Genomic DNA, 17,841 nt, shown 5'->3' with positions numbered 1-17,841 from the left:
AGAATTAACAACACTAGTTTTTGGGTAGCTAAGGAAATATCAAATAATCCTAGAAGGGCTTGTGAAGTAAACAAAAAAACTTTTTTCCTGAAGTTCTTCTTCATTATTGTTCTTCTGTTTCTTACTGCACTTAACTGTCAGACTTCATTTTTTTGTGTGTTCTCCCAAAATTAAGCGATTTGCTTTTATCCAGGAATGCTTAAAAGCAGAGATAAGAAAATAATGTCCTGTGAATAAGTGAAAGAGGCAAAATCAGAAAGTAAAACAGACAGCGTAAGTGAAAGGGGGATTCTATAAGGAGGACTGTTTGAGAGCACTTCATTTTCTGCTCTAGTTTTTGAGAGGCTAAAAGATATGGATACCACAAGAAGTGAAAGAACTTTGTACTAGATGCAGTAACTTTCTATTTTTAAAATATGCTTGCATGGGTTTTGTTGGTCCTCACTATAAATTTTAAGGGTTGGTAAAGAAAAAATACATCTCTTGTAATCCTTTCAAAAGAAAAGTTGGAGGCTGAGACCCCTAGATTCTTACTTCTAGTTTTCACTACTCTGCTTACTGTTAGTCTTGTTACCTGCCGTAGCTGCTTGTCTTTCACTTTGGACTCCCTCCATAGTGGTACTGTCAGGGTGCTATAGCCCAGAACTGGTTTTAGTAGATTTGCGGGGGGCGGGGCAGAAGAAAACACAGCAAAAATGTTCTTGAAGTCTCTACTGCAATTCCTATTGGAGAAGTTACTGACAGTACTACCTGGCTGCTTTACAGCTGTCATCTCACAGTTAGGGTTGACTATGTAAGGCAGTATTAGCTTGTTCTGAAGAGGGTTTCCAGTGAAATTCAAGTTTGTATTGTTTCACGATTCACACGTGTAAACACAATGGAAGTTAAAGCATCAGGCAGACTTCACTAAATAATGGTTTCCACTGTACTGTGTTCCTTTACTGGGGCAAGAAAAATCTGGTTCTTTGCAGACAATTTCTGTTAGGATCACTGTGCACTGTTTGTAGGCCAAGAGTGTGTTGAATTAAAAGGCTAGTCTTCAAGTGCTGTTCTGAGCAGTTGAAATGAACTTGTTGATTTTATGTAGTGGAATTATGGGTGCTCAGCACTTGGAAAATCAAGCAGAAGCTGTTGCAGAGAGCAGAGTTTTGCAGATGTGTGTGAGAGTGCAGCTTGACTTGAAAAGGTCATTTCCATGTAGTGTTAAACTAAGAGGCTTCTAATAGCTATAAATTAATCTCTAACAGAATCCATAATTTGGGATTCATACAGCAGGGTCCTGTGCAACCAGGAAAAAAGAATGGGGGATTAGGCCCTAAGTGTCTAACTAAAAAAGGTATTACAATGAAAGTCAAACTTCAGATTGTAGTGTATTCACTAAGTTACTGAATTGCTTAAAACTAAGCTTATGTTTAAATACTTTGAGCTGCATTCTGAATTAAAATATGTGGTTAGTGTTCAGTCGTTCAGTATCTTCTGTGCCTCTCAAAAAATTCGGTATGTGTTTTCTGTTGAAGTTTTTAATTTAATAGCTTATAACATGTTAAGATTTTGAAAATATTTTCTTTCAATCAGCAGACCACAAATCAGATGCAAGCAGAATCTTTGTCTTCATCTCCCAACACTGTGTCACCGGTACCATTAAATAATCTGGCCAGTGCTCCAAGGCTTGGAACAGTTACTCCAAATCGCATCTTTGTAGGAGGAATTGATTTTAAGGTATTTGTTTCTTAATTTCACTACTAAATGATAATTTATAACCCTATAAAAATAGGAAAAAATGTGGAACAAGATCATATGTGTGTTTAAGTGGTAAGTGCCCTTCACTATAATGTTCAAATCAACAGTAGAGAGTAAAGCTTTAAGCCTTGATTTATGTCAAGTAAATACATACTTTGTAGTACATAACAGTACTACAAAGCTGACTTTGTACGCCTAGCTGCTAGAAGCTTTTGACATACTGGTTCTTCAGAATTTTCACTTTTCAAAGAAGGTGGCTTTTGTAATCAGCAGAGCTTATGGTAGAAAAGTATGTTGAACTTTTTTTTATTGTGCATAACAGTGTAATTTAATAAACTATAAACAATGTTATAGATCGCAAACAGAGGAAATGTCAGTAACTTAGTTCCTCTAACACTTTTCTTCCAGTACATACGAAGAAGGAGCTACGATGCATGTATTCCTCCCTTCCCATAGTAGTTTTCTTAAAAGCAAGTGTTTGTTTTAAAACAAATATTACTTCTCTGAGTAATTTGCGGTACTAATATTAATTCTTAGAATGCTTTTGCCTTTGCATGTGCCCTAAAAACCTCAAATAGCAGTGAATGTTGAACATCTGTCCTGAGATATGCATCAGACCTTTATACCAGCTTCTCTGGTACTCTTCTTTTTTACCACTTCAGGTAATGAGTTAAGTCACTGACTTCTGTGAAACATTCTTGGGCTGCTTAGCCATTTCTTTGTTCTTGCCAAAAGTACCTTCTCTGCCTTAACCCTCCTAGGCTTGAGGATCTTTTGAACAGTGACTCAGATGAAGAGGAGGAAGAATGACAATTCACTTAGACTAATCTGCATAGTAAATACAAGAAATTCCAGGATCTTCTGGCTCATTTGGCTGAGATAATTCAAAGGGAAGCATTGTAATTCAAGAGATGTTGTACAAGGTCTTCAGTATATTTGAGCTTTAGCAAAGAGGCACTGTAACTTTTTGCATTAGTAGTAAGCAAATTACTAGAGCTTTTTACAGAGCTGTCTCACTCTGTCCTTGCTTCACTGCAATTTCAAACGTTAAAACACTTTTCTGCATAACATATCAATTTTCTTGTTAATTGTCATATTTGTTCATTTTGAAGGGTTTTTCTTGGTTCAGTCACTGATAGGTCAAAATCTATTATGAATCTTAATTTCAGCAACAGAGGAATTAAGTGTGTTTGTATCTAAGCATAAAGAAGATGGATTTTGTTGGGCAAGGAAATAAACAGGATAAAACCTCTGTAAATGTTTTAGCTACCCTTCCATTTATTATGACTCTTGATATCAAGTAGAGTCTTAAATTTCTGTTCAAATCATAGGGTATGTATGTTGGTCTTGGACTGTTTTTTACTGTGAGTCTTGGGGTAAAAAAGCTATTTATTTTTGTGTAAAATAGATGCTTAATTGACCAAAAAATATTTGCTTTTCAGCAAGCTCTTTTATAATTTTGCCAGATGCTTCCATTTGGTCTGTCACCAGAGCAGTGATTCCTGTTTGTAAAAGGAAACTTCTAGCCTCTTAAATTTAGAGAAATTACTCAATAAGAGAAGTTACAGCAGGGTGCATTTTCATCTTGGTCTGAAGAGCTCTTTCTTCAGGGGTGTATGCCATGTATCTTTGACATAGGTGAAGGCTTAACACTAGCCTTTCTTAGGAATCTGACAAATGCCTTTGTCATGTTACGAGCAGGAAAAGGCGAGTCCTGAATGTGTTTCTAGCAAGCTTCTAGGTCACCACATTTTTGCAGATCCTTGCAAATTTCACTGTAAATCTTAGAACAGTGTTTCCTTCTTATTCCCCTTTAATACAATGCTTTGCAGATAAACCTTTGGCTTTCCAAGTTAATAGTCTTGTGTAGCCATCCCTCATGTCCTTGAGGTTCTGAATGACACTTTCAGCACTGATTAGTCTTAAGGGCTCTTCAGTTGTTTCTTGGCATATTTTAGCCTTCAGCTATTTTGTCATAGGTTCTTTTTCACAGCTTTGTGAACCAGCTGAGCTACACGGAACATATGGAGCTTAAAAGAAACAGTTACCCAGAAATGGGAAATTTTATCCATAGGCCTTTGATTTCTAAGCAGATATGTTTTGGAGTTTGTTGAAGAAAATTTTAAAGGAAAGGAAAATCTCCATGAGATTACGAGTCTTTTGGACTTTGTACATGTTTTTTATTACTGGAGAATGTGCAAACACTTTAGCATATGCTGTGGAGCAGTTTTATATAAGCTATCAGTTGTTTGGCTGAATCTATTTTCCTGTGTACACCAGCTTTCGTGCTTTTGTTTAGGTGCAAAGCATGATCATCTATTCAAGAGCATGGTTCTGGAGTCCAGTTAGAATATTTTTTTTAACCTGTTCATAGTGGATAGTTTCTCAAGAGCCGGTGCAGGCAGCTTCCAAGGAGAAGGTACAATTATAGAGCTTTAATAAACCACTGAAGTGTTTCATGCCTGTTCAGTGCACTTGTACCTGTTGTTACACCTCACACATTCAGAGCGACTGGGTATTTTGTAATATTTTAATGGCTGAATACTTGGATTAGTGAGGGAGATAAAGCAGTCTTCTACCATCATTGCTCTCTGCTGGACTTCAAGGTTGTAGCAAGCAAGCTACATTATTTGTTTTTGTAAAATGTATCTTGAGGGTAGAATTTTTTAAAAAGAGCATTAACTTCATATTCTTTCCAGTTCTGAAAGATGTTTGAAACAGTTTTCGTTTCTTAAGGTTTGTTTGCTTCTAAAACTTGGGATGAGGCAGATAAGTCTTTGATGTGCAGGAGAAGATTTACTAAATTGTATACATACAGTTAAAACCATTAGAAGTCATTAATTTAGAGATAAAATGGTACTTCTGATACACTTCCTTTAAATAATGAGAAATATAGATGAATATGGAAATTGCTTGAAACATAGAGGTCCATGCATATAAGCATACTTCTTCTAGCGTTAGGTATAGTATTAACTAAGGACTATGTAGAACAAAATTTTTAAATCTGAAATGTGCTGTTTAGGGCACCATATTTGATATATGCTTACATTGTAACAGAAAACGGATTCGTGGAACGTAGACGAGTGTTCACAAAGCTTAGATGTGCCTTTACATTAGGAACTTGTTGCAGAACTCGGAAGGGAACTTTTTCTCCAAGGGGACTTAGACCATTCTCCATTAAAAGGCCCTTTTCTTACTTAGTTTATAACGGGGAATTCCTATGGTGTGCCTATATACTTAGAGTCTTATATTAAACATACTTTAGAAAGAGGGATTGTGGTATATTACATGGATTTGATCATTAAGTCACTGTGGTTTAGTGGGGATTTTTTTCTTATGTGACATATGTATGTTCTTTATGGAAGCCTACATGCTCTGCTGTTTTGAAGTTTGAAAACATTGCAGTGGTGTTTCATATTGTAAACAGCACTCTAGTATGTAATTTATAGGAACTAAAACTCCTCTTTTAGAGGTTTTATCTAACAACTGTCCTTTACAAATAAGACCACTGAAGCAGGTTTACTAGGTCTGAGTTTTATTGTTTTAATGCCTTTGTAGCATCATTGCTGAATATGAAAATGCAGGAGCCGTGAGGCTCATACATGCTCATTCTTCTCTCTTTCTATCCAGGGTTATAATTAGTTTGTAGCAAACTTTATCCAAATTATATCAATTAAAAGTATTATAGTAAATATTCATTGAATAACTATGCAAACCAACTTTTCTTCTTTTTCTTCTCCCACTTGATTTACTGTACTAGACAAATGAAGGTGATCTAAGGAAGTTTTTTGCTCAGTATGGCAGTGTGAAGGAAGTGAAGATAGTAAATGACAGAGCTGGAGTATCAAAGGGGTTGGTATAGTAGAATAAGCATGTTGTGGGAATTGACAATAAAACAAAGATGACTATTATAAATTTTATTATTTTCATATCTCTGTATATTATTAATTTTGTCTTTGATGTTCCCAGTTGTTCCATTTATGCAAAAATCTGTTCTTGCCCTTGAACATAGAAATATAAATGTCTTTGTAATTTGCATAACTGTAAAACTCTATAGTCATGCTGTTATAAGATGAAGCTGCGTGCAGCTAGGACAAAAGCAATAGTCCTTTCAGGTTTTTTAATGACAATGATAATTTAAGTAGGTATCCTAAAAAGGTAGTTTAGTTATTAAACATCTGTTTCTGCTACTGAAAGCCGGTGTGGAAAGGAGCCTAAGAAGAGGAAGAGCTGACATACACCTGATTGTGCTGCAGTGCATGGCAATAACTGAGATTTTGTGTGAAAACTTTTTGCAACAAGAACATAGGGAACAAATGTGACAATGGAGCTTGATTGCAGAAAGGGGTCTAAGACTGGAAGTCAACAATAAGAGAAATGCCAAAGAGCAAATCTGGAGAAAGATTAAGACTGGATAGTAAAGTTATTGCTAGAACCCAAAGGAAGGTGAAGGAAATAAGGTGGGGAACTGTAGTGCCACAGATGGATGGAGAGAGGGCTGAAGCAAAAAGGAACGTGAGAATTTATACCTGTAAAGTTCACTTTGGTCAGAAGCTCTCTTTGAGCAGTAAGCCTGTGGTATCTGAATCTTATAATTTTGATGCTGTCAGTGTGTAACATGTATCAACAAATGACGTATTGAGGTGCAGGTCTCGGCATAGAGTGTACACCTGCATGGCATGTTGGACTCGGTCTTGGTCCTGGATCTGTCACCAAGCCTCTTACCCTTTTATTAAATTGTAGTAAATATCTGAGACTTGCAGTACATATATCCATATAATAAAGAATTTCCAATTATTATTGAGTTGTGGTTGCCAACATATATCTCACAGTAAATAGGTTGGAAAATTCTTACTTTGAACAGTGTTGGGATTTCTGTTGAAATCCAAGTGCAGGCTTAATTGCTTCTCATTGACAAGTGATTTAAGAAACTTACAAGTTTGTGCAATTGATTATGTCTGGTAGTTTATTGTCCAGATAGCACTTGGAATGAAAAGTCTTTGTAGGGAAGGTCCCAAGCTAGGAAAATAGATCTGTGTTCTTTGAACTTGGAAATGCTTCCAAATTTGTTTAGAGAAGGCAGTATACAGGAAAAGCTCACAGATTTAAAAGTATAGCTGGTCAGAGACTTACTGGACCTCTGTACTCAAATAAGCATGGAAATGCTCCCAAAGAATGAGATGTTACATTGCAAAATTTGATCTTCTGGCTGGAATGACAGAGGCTGCCTTGGTATGTTCTGGAATTTGACCCTGAGAAATGAACTACAAACCTAAGAAATTATGCATACAAGACTACTAAAAGATTTCCAAAAAAGATTTGTTGAAATTCAGAAAGGTGAAGTTAATTTTGGAAAAAAATTCAAAATTCTTGTACGTCTGTGTTGTGGTACAGACTTCAGTTAGAAGATCAGGTACTTCTTGTTTAATAGAAATGAAGGAACTAAAGACATAGAGTAACAAGGACAATATGGAGTTTTGCATGGCTTTCTATGTGGGCTGCTCATTTGCTGCATAGAAACAGTAATATATGACCGTGTACTTAAATATATTAGTAAGTAGACTATAACAAGGATGTTAAATTAAGATTACAGTTGTTACTATGATCTTTATTTCTGTGATGGATTTTTTTTTTCCTATTAGCTTACCTTTTAATGTCACTTGTGCTATATATCAAGTAATAATGTGCAGTGTATGTAAATATAAACTTCAGAGGATTAGCTTCTGTAATTTTTATTTAGGTATGGCTTCATTACTTTCGAAACCCAAGAAGATGCACAGAAGATTTTACAAGAGGTAAGTGATAGTCCCCATTATGATTATCTCTTAAATGAAATACTTCATTTCATATTAGACACTAAGTAGTACTAGTTGTCTGCTCCTCTTCTGTTCGCTAAGTTGCATTTGAATATCTGTTAAGTTTGGTCTGTATAGCTCAGAAGATGGCTTAGAGAGACCTAAGATAAGATTTATACTGAGATTTTCTGCAACGAGGGAAGGGAGTTGCCAGTTCATAGTACAGCTCTTAACTTTGACATACAGTCTTTACTTTCTTAGACTATATGTGGTCTACAGTACGTATAGTATGTCCTTCACAATTGCTTTAGTTTTGCTTTGCTAGAAAACCCATTACTGTGAAGATTTTTTTTGTGTGGAGTTGGGAAAGATAATGGCTGTCTTCTATTCTGACATGTTTGATTATCAGAGCTGACATAATTATTTTCAGGAATAATTAGATTAACTTTAAGTCTTTCACAATGAAGCTCATTTTATGTCATGTAACTTTTGCTTCTCCTTTTAGCTGCATTACTATCTTGATGCTCCTTGTAGAACATGGTTAGCACTTCAGCTGTATGTTAGCTCTTCAGTTTGAGTTGTTGAGGTTTTTTTTCTTTAATGTATGCTCCATGTTCTGGTTGAAATGTATTGGAGATATCTCTGTCAGGACCTATTGATACGCTTGAGGGTATCCAGGTGAGAAGAAGAAAACCCCAGAAAGTAGTATCCAAATTGCCTTCTCCTAAATATAAAGCTGGTTAAAATGTTGAAATACTGAGCCTTTGCTGGAAATTCATGTATTAAAATTCAAAATAAGAGCTGGGACACTTTTAAATAAATTTTCAGAGTGTTTTCAAAAAACATGGTTATGTAGAGCCAAAATATATACAGACAGGAACTTCTTGAGTCAGCTTCTTTTCTTCCCCTGTTTTTTTAATTGTTTTATTTCTGTGAACTAGAAGAATACCAATGGTTCTGAGTACCAGTGTGAGAATGGCTTCTGTTGTAAGTCAAGGGCTGCTCCATGTGAAGTCTTACTGGTGTCTCATTCAATGATACTAATACTTTGTCTTCTATAAGTGCTTTAATTTAGATGTCCTACAATTCTATCACCTTTTTCATCTTTGCATCATACTGCTATTTCATACTCATCTTAAGATCAGTTAGCATCTAGGTCTTTCTCAGACAACTTAAGCTGAGATTTTTCTAGGCTTTAGTAGTTTGCATATGAAGTGAATTTTTGTTTTATTTTGTACTTTTCAATTTCTTTGCTTTTATATGATATTCTGATCATTCGGCACTGATTTTTTTGGCATCCTACTTTTCTGTCATTAATAATGTCTCCAGAGATTTATTTTTCTATTTTGCAGTCTTCAAAAGTATTAAATTGTGTTAGTATCGAGAACAGACCGTGAGGAATTTTACTAGGATCCTCTTTCCGGTTGTATGGTATTACTATTAAAGCTACCTTGTAACATCTTTCTGAAGTTTTTTTTTTTTTAATCAATCACCACAATTTTCCTTTTAGTTGTCACTTCCTGTAGGATCATGTGTAATTTTTCATCCAGTGCTATATTAAATGCTTTGAAGAAGTTGTACAGATATTTCTCTTACCTGTGAAATTTGTGTATAAAAAAAGTCTAAATTCTTATGGTTCAGGAACTGAGAGAATGAAGAACTGCCCACTATAGGAAAAGATCAGGTTTGAGACCATCTAAGGAACCTGAAGGTGCACAAGTCCATGGGACCTGATGAGATGCATCCATGGGTCCTAAGAGAATTGGTGAATCAAGTTGCTAAGCCACTATCCATCATAGTTGAGAAGTCATGGCAGTCCAGTGAAGTTCCCACTGTCTGGAAAATAGGAAACATAACCCCCATTTTTAAAAAGGGAAAAAAGGACGACCTGGGGAACTACAGGCTGGTCAGTCTGACATCTGTGCCTGGCAAAATCATGAAGTTCACTCCTGGGAACTCTGCTGAGGCACATGGAAAACAAGCAGGTGACAGCCAACATGGCTTCACCAAAGGCAAATCATGTCTCATCAGAGGTTTCAAGGTAATGGAAGAAGAGTAGAAAGATCAGCATGAGCACAGTTGCAGGAGAGTGTACCAGGGACAGATTGATTGGTCATGCCGTGCAAATTTTGTGGCCATCTATGACAGGGTCACAGTATTGATGCATAAGGGAGGAGTAACTGACATCATCTGCCTGGACTTGTGCAAAGCCTTTGACACTGTTTTCACGACATTCTTGTCTCTAAATTGGAGAGATGTTGATTTGACAGATGGATCACTCAGTGGATAAGGAATCAGCTGGATGGTCGCACTCAGAGATTTGTAGTCAGCAGCTCAATGTCCAAGTGGAGACCGGTGACGAGTGGCATTCCTTAGGGGTCAGTACTGGGACCGATGTTGTTTAACATCTTTGTGGGAGACACGGACAGTGGGATCGAGTGCACCCTCAGCAAGTTTGCCGATGACACCAAGCTATGTGGCACGGTTGACACACAGGAGGGAAGGGATGCCATCCAGAGGGACCTGGCTTGAGAAGTGGGGCCTGTAAACCTCATGAAGTTCAACAAGGCCAAGTGCAAGGTCCTGGAAGTGGGTCAGGGCAACCCCAAGCACAAATACAGGCTGGGCAGAGAATGGATTGAGAGCAGCCCTGAGAAGAAGGACTTGAAGGGTGTTGGTTGATGAGAAGCTTAACATGCAAATGTGAAGTGAATATGGGGATTTTTTTACATTCGGTCTTTATAATCTGGCCATTTTCACAGACTTACTTGTTCCTTTCATCTTCTGTAAAATAATGTCATGATCATGAAAAAAAATTTACTTGTTATACTTGAAATTGTTTGTTAGTGTGCATGTGTGCTTTTATAAAAGCAGTTAAATGCATGAGAAAGGTAAAACTAAAAAAAACTGTTGACAGTTGTCAGCTCTTAGTCAAGAAGCTCAATGAGGAGCAAATAATACTTGAAGTTACTAATCATTAACTTTGTGTGTGTGAAGTCTATGGTTAGGATAGAAAATGAATTAGTATAGCTTTGGGGGTTTTTGAGATGCATTGTAAATAAAAAGTGGGAGAGGGTAAAACCTACTAAGTGTCTTGTCTTCTGATTTTTGTTTCTTGGATGCCTAGATATGTGTAGAAAATATACATACTAAATGTCTATTTTTTTAAATTCTAGGCTAAAAAGCTTAATTATAAGGATAAGAAATTGAATATAGGTCCGGCAGTAAGAAAACAACCAATACGGAGTCCTCGTATGTATTTTTATTTACCTTTGTATATTTATGTGAGTGTCATGATGAGTTTTTAACCAAGATGTGCTTGGTCATGCACTGCATTAATGCTGCGCATAGAGTGTGCTCAGAATGGTTTGCAGTGGAAGTAAACACATGACAGTGTAAATGTCCAAATTAAATGGATTAATGATCTTCGGTTCTTTTATCTCTTTTAATATGTTGCTTGGTTTTTTTTCTTGAAAGATATTATCTAGGAACAAACTGAATAGAAATATCTCAGCTGCCGAGCAGAACCTAAAATCTAAACACTTCAACTGTCCTCATAGATTTTACAGGATAAAGCAGGCTGTGCTGGTTGGTTTGGTTGTTACCAATTTATTTATATTAGCACAATTCATCAGGACTGTTGTGTCTTGCTTTCTTGGGTAGAAGCTGTAAGGGACAAGTGGTTGCAGTCACCATTTGGTTCTTAAGAGTTTTTTGCTGTAACATAATGGAATGGATGCTGTATGTTTCTTCTGTGGCAAAGAACTATTTAGACTAAACATGTAACAGGATTGTTGTTTAAGTTTGGGGTTTTTTTTGTCAGATGACTTATGTATGTTGAGCAAGTATGCTGTTATGATCTTCTCAGGGAGATGAAAACAGGTTTTCTTCTAGAGAAGGTACCCTCCCCTTCTGCCAGGGACTGTTTTATTTTCATAATACACTACTGAAAGTGTAGGATATAAATCACCAACTTTTCAGACAAGATCTCAGTTTTTGGCATAGGAGGGCATGCTGTTTTGTCATTCCTCAGTAAGGGCTACGTGTCAGAGATGAAACATATATTCCTTTTATAAGTGCGGCAGGAAATGAAGTATAGTTCAACTTTCTTTCAGTGTTTGTCCTATGGTACCTTTTGGAAGAGTTTAAAAAAAAACAAACCCACAACAAAACTTTTGCTTATTTTCCATGTAGGGATAAAGAAGAATTTTAGTTTGATTCTAGAGCTTTCCTTAGTTGTTACTGTCACATTATTAATTAGAAGTAGCTCATATGTTCACTAATACTGTTGGTGCAGACATTCTTTCTGCAGACAGGATATTTCCCTCTCTTCCTCCCCTCATGCATAGGTATGCCCTTCTCCCTTGTTAGTGTATAGGACAGTGTTTGCCCAGGAAAAATGGAATACTTTGTTCTAACTGTATAGTTTCTTTGCTTCAGAAATTATTCAGCATGATTATTGCTGAGTCATCATCAAGGAGTTACATGCTTGTTTTTGCTACACTTTATTTCCCTTTCCATCTTTGACTTGGACTTTCTCAGTTGCATTGCCTGACTTGTGCTTCTCTCCTCTGACTCTTATGCTGGAATGTGTGTATTGAGACCTGGAGGAAAGGAGGAAAAAACAGCCTCAAAGTCATTTTTTGGGGAACACTGTTGTGTCTTTGTGATATCTGTTTGACTGCCACTTCTTCTTGAGGCCTAGGATAGATCTGTGATACAAGATGATACTGGCATCTAGGAACATATCCTCAGAACTGATCTTAGTGTATCTGCTCTCATGCTCAGCTTATCCACCTTAGTCACTAGTATGCTTTGTCCTACTGCAGGTCATCTTGAGGTTCATGAAGCAATAAAACCTAGACTCGAGTATCACTGTAGGGTTCTGGTATATTTAGCAGAATTGAAGAGAGAGCCCATTTATCACTGTCCTCAAAAAAATTTGTGCCCCTTCCCATCTGCATTTGGATGGTGGTGATCAGCCACCTTCATGACTTTTGTGTTTGAGAGGGAAGTGAGATTACAGTAGGCACACTGCCCCATGTTCTTTCCTTTGAGTATTTTGCTTCTCTGAAGATCAGAAATAATGGTTTTTTGTATGACCTACACATCTGAAAAAAAAAATTTCCTGGTAAGTAAACTTCAAAATATTACTTCCAGGTTCTGCTGTACTATCAGAAGCGGGTACAATGTACTTAACTACTTCAAGTGGATATCCTTATATTTACCACAATGGAGTGGCCTATTTTCATACGTCTGAAGTTGCTTCTGTTCCACAGCTATGGCCGGTAAGTAATTTATTCCTGTATATATGCTTTTCTATGGACCACGATGAGTGCAGTGTTTTCAAGTCCCTCTTGCTTCCAGTTTCTTCAGCTGTGCCTTGTGTTTGATGTTTAAGTGGCTTGCTTATATTAATCTGTTTATTTTGTGTTTGTTAAATATTAAGTTTATTGTTCTTCTGCAAGGGAATTTTGCTTTGATGTGACATATGTGACGGGGTAGTTCAGAATCTGTGTGGGTCCTATCCCAGCATAGTTTTTGTTTTTTCTTTTTACTAACGAGTTGCTGGTGCGTATGACCCTTGATTGGCTCCATTTATTATGCCTCTGAGTGAGGTGTTTTTGGCTGCAAACTATTATGCTGAGGATGAAAGGAGAGCATAAGATCAACAAAGCAAAAATTAAATTGGGAAAAGTTATAGTCATTTACATTCTTTTTCAAGAATCCTGCTTGTCTTAGGTGGAAGATAATTCAGTAGATTGTTTGGCTTTAATAGGCTTTGTGAATTTGGACAGAATTTCTTGGGAAGTACAGGAAGGAGTTGTTGATCACTCGAGATTTTTTTTTTTACAAGAAGGAAGGATTGCAGTAGTGATGGGGTCTGCCTAAGGCACAGGACCTACACAGAGGGTGCATCCTTACTAATTTCTGTAAAAGCAGCATTCACAGAGATGGTGCATAGCATCTCTATATATAAAGTGCAAAATCCCTTCACATTTTTGGGGGAAAAACTCAATAGAAGAATTACTAATACATAAAAACAAACTTACCCAAAACAGAGATGAGGGCAGTAATAGATTCCTTTATGTTGGGTTTTTTTGGGGCACTGTAGAACCTTTTTATCTGCATTTAACCTCTGTTTTAATCACTTTTCTTAACTTCTAAGATGTTTGCTCTTCTAACAGAAGCATGATATGGTGCTTTATAGTGCCCTCTCAACTTCAGAGGATAAGCATAAACACTTGTTTATGCTTATGTTTTTGCTAAGCAAAAAGCAAAGGCTAAGCTTTATGCTTAGCCTTTTTGAATTTTGTGCTCTATAGTTCTAGAGAACCTACTCAAATCCTACCTGTTGGAAAAAAACTGAATATTTTTGTGTTCTAGTACTGAACTTTGGTTTTGGTGCCCTCAGATCCACTGTGTTTCAAACAAATAGCACTCAGTCTTTCCAACTAGAAATAATGCTGCCTCTTTTGGTTTCAGTTCTTTACATATTCTTAGTTTTTGTCATTAGGAAAGTGCCTCTATAAAGAAGTCAGGTGAAAAAAGAAAAACTGAATGTTACAGAAGACAAAAAGTAAAGTTAAAGATATTACTTTCTGTTGTGTATTGTGCATGTGTAACAGTGCAGATTGGGTCTTTTTTTCCATTTTCTGTTCTGCATTCACATATAGTGTAAAATGAATTAAAGTATTTCTGGAGCTGTTTCTTCCTAAATATTTGCAGGAATGAGGGAATTTCATGACCTGGGAGTTGCACATGCTAGCTTTAACTAATCAGAACTAGAGGTTCACAGTGGTGTGTTGCCCTCTACTATGGCCTTATATTTCTGTCCCCCTTTCTTTTGCTGGTTTTTCTCTGACCCTCAACTGGGCTCCCCCCAAAACAAGGCAGGTTTCTAGCTGGTTTAGCTCCCTAAATTGGCTCACTGCCAAGTCAGATGCATACTGGGGTTCATGTGGGGAAGGGAATAGAAAGGAAAGGTCTATATGGGGCTGTGGAGGGGGTAGGAATACATCAGTGACAACTCAGATTGCCCTAAGTGTTTAATTGTACCTGTGGTCAGGGTAGTGGATGGTGTTAGCATCTCTAGATGGTGATGGTCTAGTGCTTTCTGGAAATAACCAAGTAAGTGAGTGAAAGATTTTTGTTTCCTCTCTAACGTAGGGCCTTAGAAACAGTGGTTTTGGACAATCTAAGTGTAACTTAAAACTTGTTAAATACATTTTAAAAAGGCAGGGGAGGCAGTTCAGCATTATAGTACTTCAGGTCTGTTCTTAATAGCAGTGACAATTTACGAAATTGCTGCATTAAGACTTGTAACTCTTTTCTTTTCAAGTCACGCACTGTTTCCAGTCCACCTATGATGGTAGCTCAACCGGTGTATCAGTCTCCTACGTACCATTATCAGGTATCTGTTTGAAAATGGGTTTCAGACCATCACTATTCCTTCCAGCCATGCAGTTGTGTTTGCAGCACTGTCTCAGGTCTGTGTATTCTTAGGAAATAAAAAGAGTGTTCAAAATAGTCATATAAAACAGATTTTAATTTCATTGCAGGCTTTCTTTTCACTAGAATACAACTTATTCTGCCTGTGTAACTACATGGAAATGTAATAAATTAAAATTCTCTTTGGTGTTGCTAGGCAACTGGCTTAGATTATAAAAGTTAAGGATGGTACTAAGCCAAACTCCTGCTCAAAGTAGGGCTGGTTAGTTTTCTCAGGAACTTGTCCAATTGAATTTTAAATATCTGCAGTGACGGAGATTCCACAACCTTTCTGTATAACCTCTTCCAGTATTTGACCCTTCCTAAGGTAAAAGACTTCTTTCATTATAATTAGTTAAAATTTTCAATGTTCCAGCCTGTGTTTATTGACTCTGGTGCTCTGAACACCTCTAATGACAATCTGGCTCTGTCATTTATGCCCCAGCCTTTGGGTGGTTGTAGCCAGTGATAATTATCTCCTCCCACCTTCATCCTTCTCATGGCTAAACACAATTCTCTCAGCATCCTGTTATGTCTGTTCTCCGGTCCCCTAACTGTCTTGGTGCCCTACTATTGGGTTTATGCAGTTTGTCCATGTTTTTAATATGTGTTAGAAAGTTAACTTCATTTTGTATCTTCTGTTTTCATAATTAGGCTTGCTTCTTAGATGCTTCGGTATTTTAGAAGTTTATGAAATGCCCGAGTCAGAGGCTGAGTGGAAGTAGACAAAACTATGTTCCTGTATTATTTGAGGGGTTATGAAAATAATATTTGTTCTTTTTAGTTAGAGTTGATTATAGATAGCTTTCATTCTAGCATGTGTATGCATGTGTTCTTAATCATGTAAGTAATACCTTTGTTGTTTGAATTTAGGCGCCAACACAGTGTTTTCCAAGTCAGTGGCAGTGGTCTGTTCCACAGGTAAAATACAGTTCATAGTTGCAGCATTTTACCGTTGTTTGCATCTAGTTTGAGGGTACAGTGTGCTTATCTAACAGTGAAATTTCCCACTATTCAAAACACTTGAAATAAATACTACTTGCTATGGTTTGTCAATGCATTTCTAACACTTGCTGATATAATAAAAGGCATGAAATAGCATTTATTGAAACATCAAATATGAACCTGAGGTAAGGAAAACATCTTCCCTTCCCCTCTCACTGTGGTAAAAAGTTTAAAGTATCTAGTAAGTTATCAGAAGCAGGTAAAAACTGCCATATTTTGCCTGTTAGGATAAATTAATACTGACTAGCTGATTAACTGATACTGACTGTGATATTTCATTGGAGTGTTGCTAGCAGAAGCGCGTAGACACAGAATACTTGATACAGATACTTGAAATTGCTAACTTGGTAATTTTGGGGGATACTTTATCTCTGTAGTAGAGGAGCTTAATATGGAGATCTTGCTACTTAAGGAACTTGGACGAGTTTGAAGCTAAAGGGAGGACCAAGTCCCTTAAGCTTGAACTGTTACAGTGCGTCCTCATTGCTTTAGTAGCAGTCAGCCTTGTCCAGTTATGGTCAGTTCCATTGTCTTGAGATGTCAGTCTGCTACTTTGAAATCTGAGTGCTGAATAACAGAAATACTGTGGGGTTTATTTTAAAACAAAAATACTTTTTTCTAATTAGCATTTTTGCAAGAGAAAATGAAACTGTATTGTTTCTGTGATCTCGAGAGTGTCAATTTTATAAACATTAGGATTCCTCTAACAATGCTCTCCAAAATGCAAATAAAATTTGAAAAAATACATATAAGTTAAAGGACATCTTTGTTTTATCCTACTACCTGACCTTTCTACCCACTTCCCCCTCCCTTAGTTTCTTTAGGTTATTAAAGATGAATTTGACACTTTCTTTTAAAGCTTTATCTTCATTTATATGTAGTAAAAATGACTGTAAAATAAGGTTTGGTATTCATAGTACATAAATTGTGTCATTTATGAAAGTAATGTGTTTTTATTTCAGTCTCCTGCTTCTTCACCGTCATTCTTGTATCTGCAACCATCTGAAGTAATTTATCAGCCAGTAGGGATTACCCAGGAAAGTGGATGTATACCTCCTCCTCTCCTAGTGGAAGCTGCAGTTCCTGAGGTATTTTTATTTTAAAAAATTTACTTAAATTGAAGCATTTATCTGCAATTGAAAAACATAATCTTTTAGTTTAAGCACAGGCAGTACAGAGCACTTATGTCAATTGTTCCCTGTACTTACCCTCACACCCATGCTGCTGCTGTTAAATCATTTCATTTGTCCTCATGAAATATTTGAGGGTCACAAGCGTATGACAGGCAGCAGTATAAAGACTAGTGAATTTGTTTTGTTTTAAAATAACATTTAAATAAAATGGGAGTTAGACCCTTGAGAATGCTGGATTAGTCTACCCAAGCCGTAACAGTTTCCTAAAGTAATTATTTTTCTGTGTGGGTAGAAGCTTTTTTCTAAATATTCTAAAGATCAGAATGAATTAAGAGTATTTGAATGACTAGTTTTTTCTTTGTTCATGATTCTTGTTTTTGCTTCTATACTGATAGTATTTCTAATGTTTAAGAGATTCTTAATATACAATAAGGCTGTTTTCTTTATAACTGGATATTAAAAATTACAGTGAATAGTTGTCTATAGAAAAACTTACTAAACATTGAAAATGTTTTATGGTACTTTGGTCTCTTTGATAATTCATTCCTCATTGACAGGGATGCCAAAATAAATGGTAAACTAGGAAAATAATCAGGTATTTTTACAAAAGTTGGAGAATATTTTATTGCTACAAGACAAGTTCCAAAACTGGTGTTTCAAATATCTTAAGTGGGAAT

The 17,841-nt window shown here is 36.5% G+C and overlaps 1 protein-coding gene across 1 annotated transcript in view; it reads left to right on the top strand.

Annotated features, from left to right (window-relative positions):
* The first annotated feature begins 1,584 nt into the window (after positions 1-1,584).
* BOLL (boule-like RNA-binding protein) overlaps positions 1,585-17,841 on the top strand; it is an 18,201-nt gene continuing 1,944 nt past the window's right edge. The window contains exons 1-8 of the mRNA XM_010087304.1: positions 1,585-1,719; positions 5,501-5,592; positions 7,481-7,535; positions 10,712-10,787; positions 12,696-12,823; positions 14,878-14,949; positions 15,900-15,947; positions 16,994-17,119. Of these exons, the coding sequence (XP_010085606.1) occupies positions 1,591-1,719; positions 5,501-5,592; positions 7,481-7,535; positions 10,712-10,787; positions 12,696-12,823; positions 14,878-14,949; positions 15,900-15,947; positions 16,994-17,119 (726 nt within the window). The 5' untranslated portion in view covers positions 1,585-1,590. The remainder of the gene's footprint in view (positions 1,720-5,500; positions 5,593-7,480; positions 7,536-10,711; positions 10,788-12,695; positions 12,824-14,877; positions 14,950-15,899; positions 15,948-16,993; positions 17,120-17,841) is intronic.

The sequence above is a fragment of the Pterocles gutturalis genome, unplaced genomic scaffold, assembly GCF_000699245.1.
Source record: "Pterocles gutturalis isolate BGI_N339 unplaced genomic scaffold, ASM69924v1 scaffold4486, whole genome shotgun sequence".
Lineage (NCBI taxonomy): Eukaryota > Metazoa > Chordata > Aves > Pterocliformes > Pteroclidae > Pterocles > Pterocles gutturalis.
Note: the sequence above shows the minus strand (reverse complement) of the source record. Positions and strands in the feature narration are given on the sequence as shown.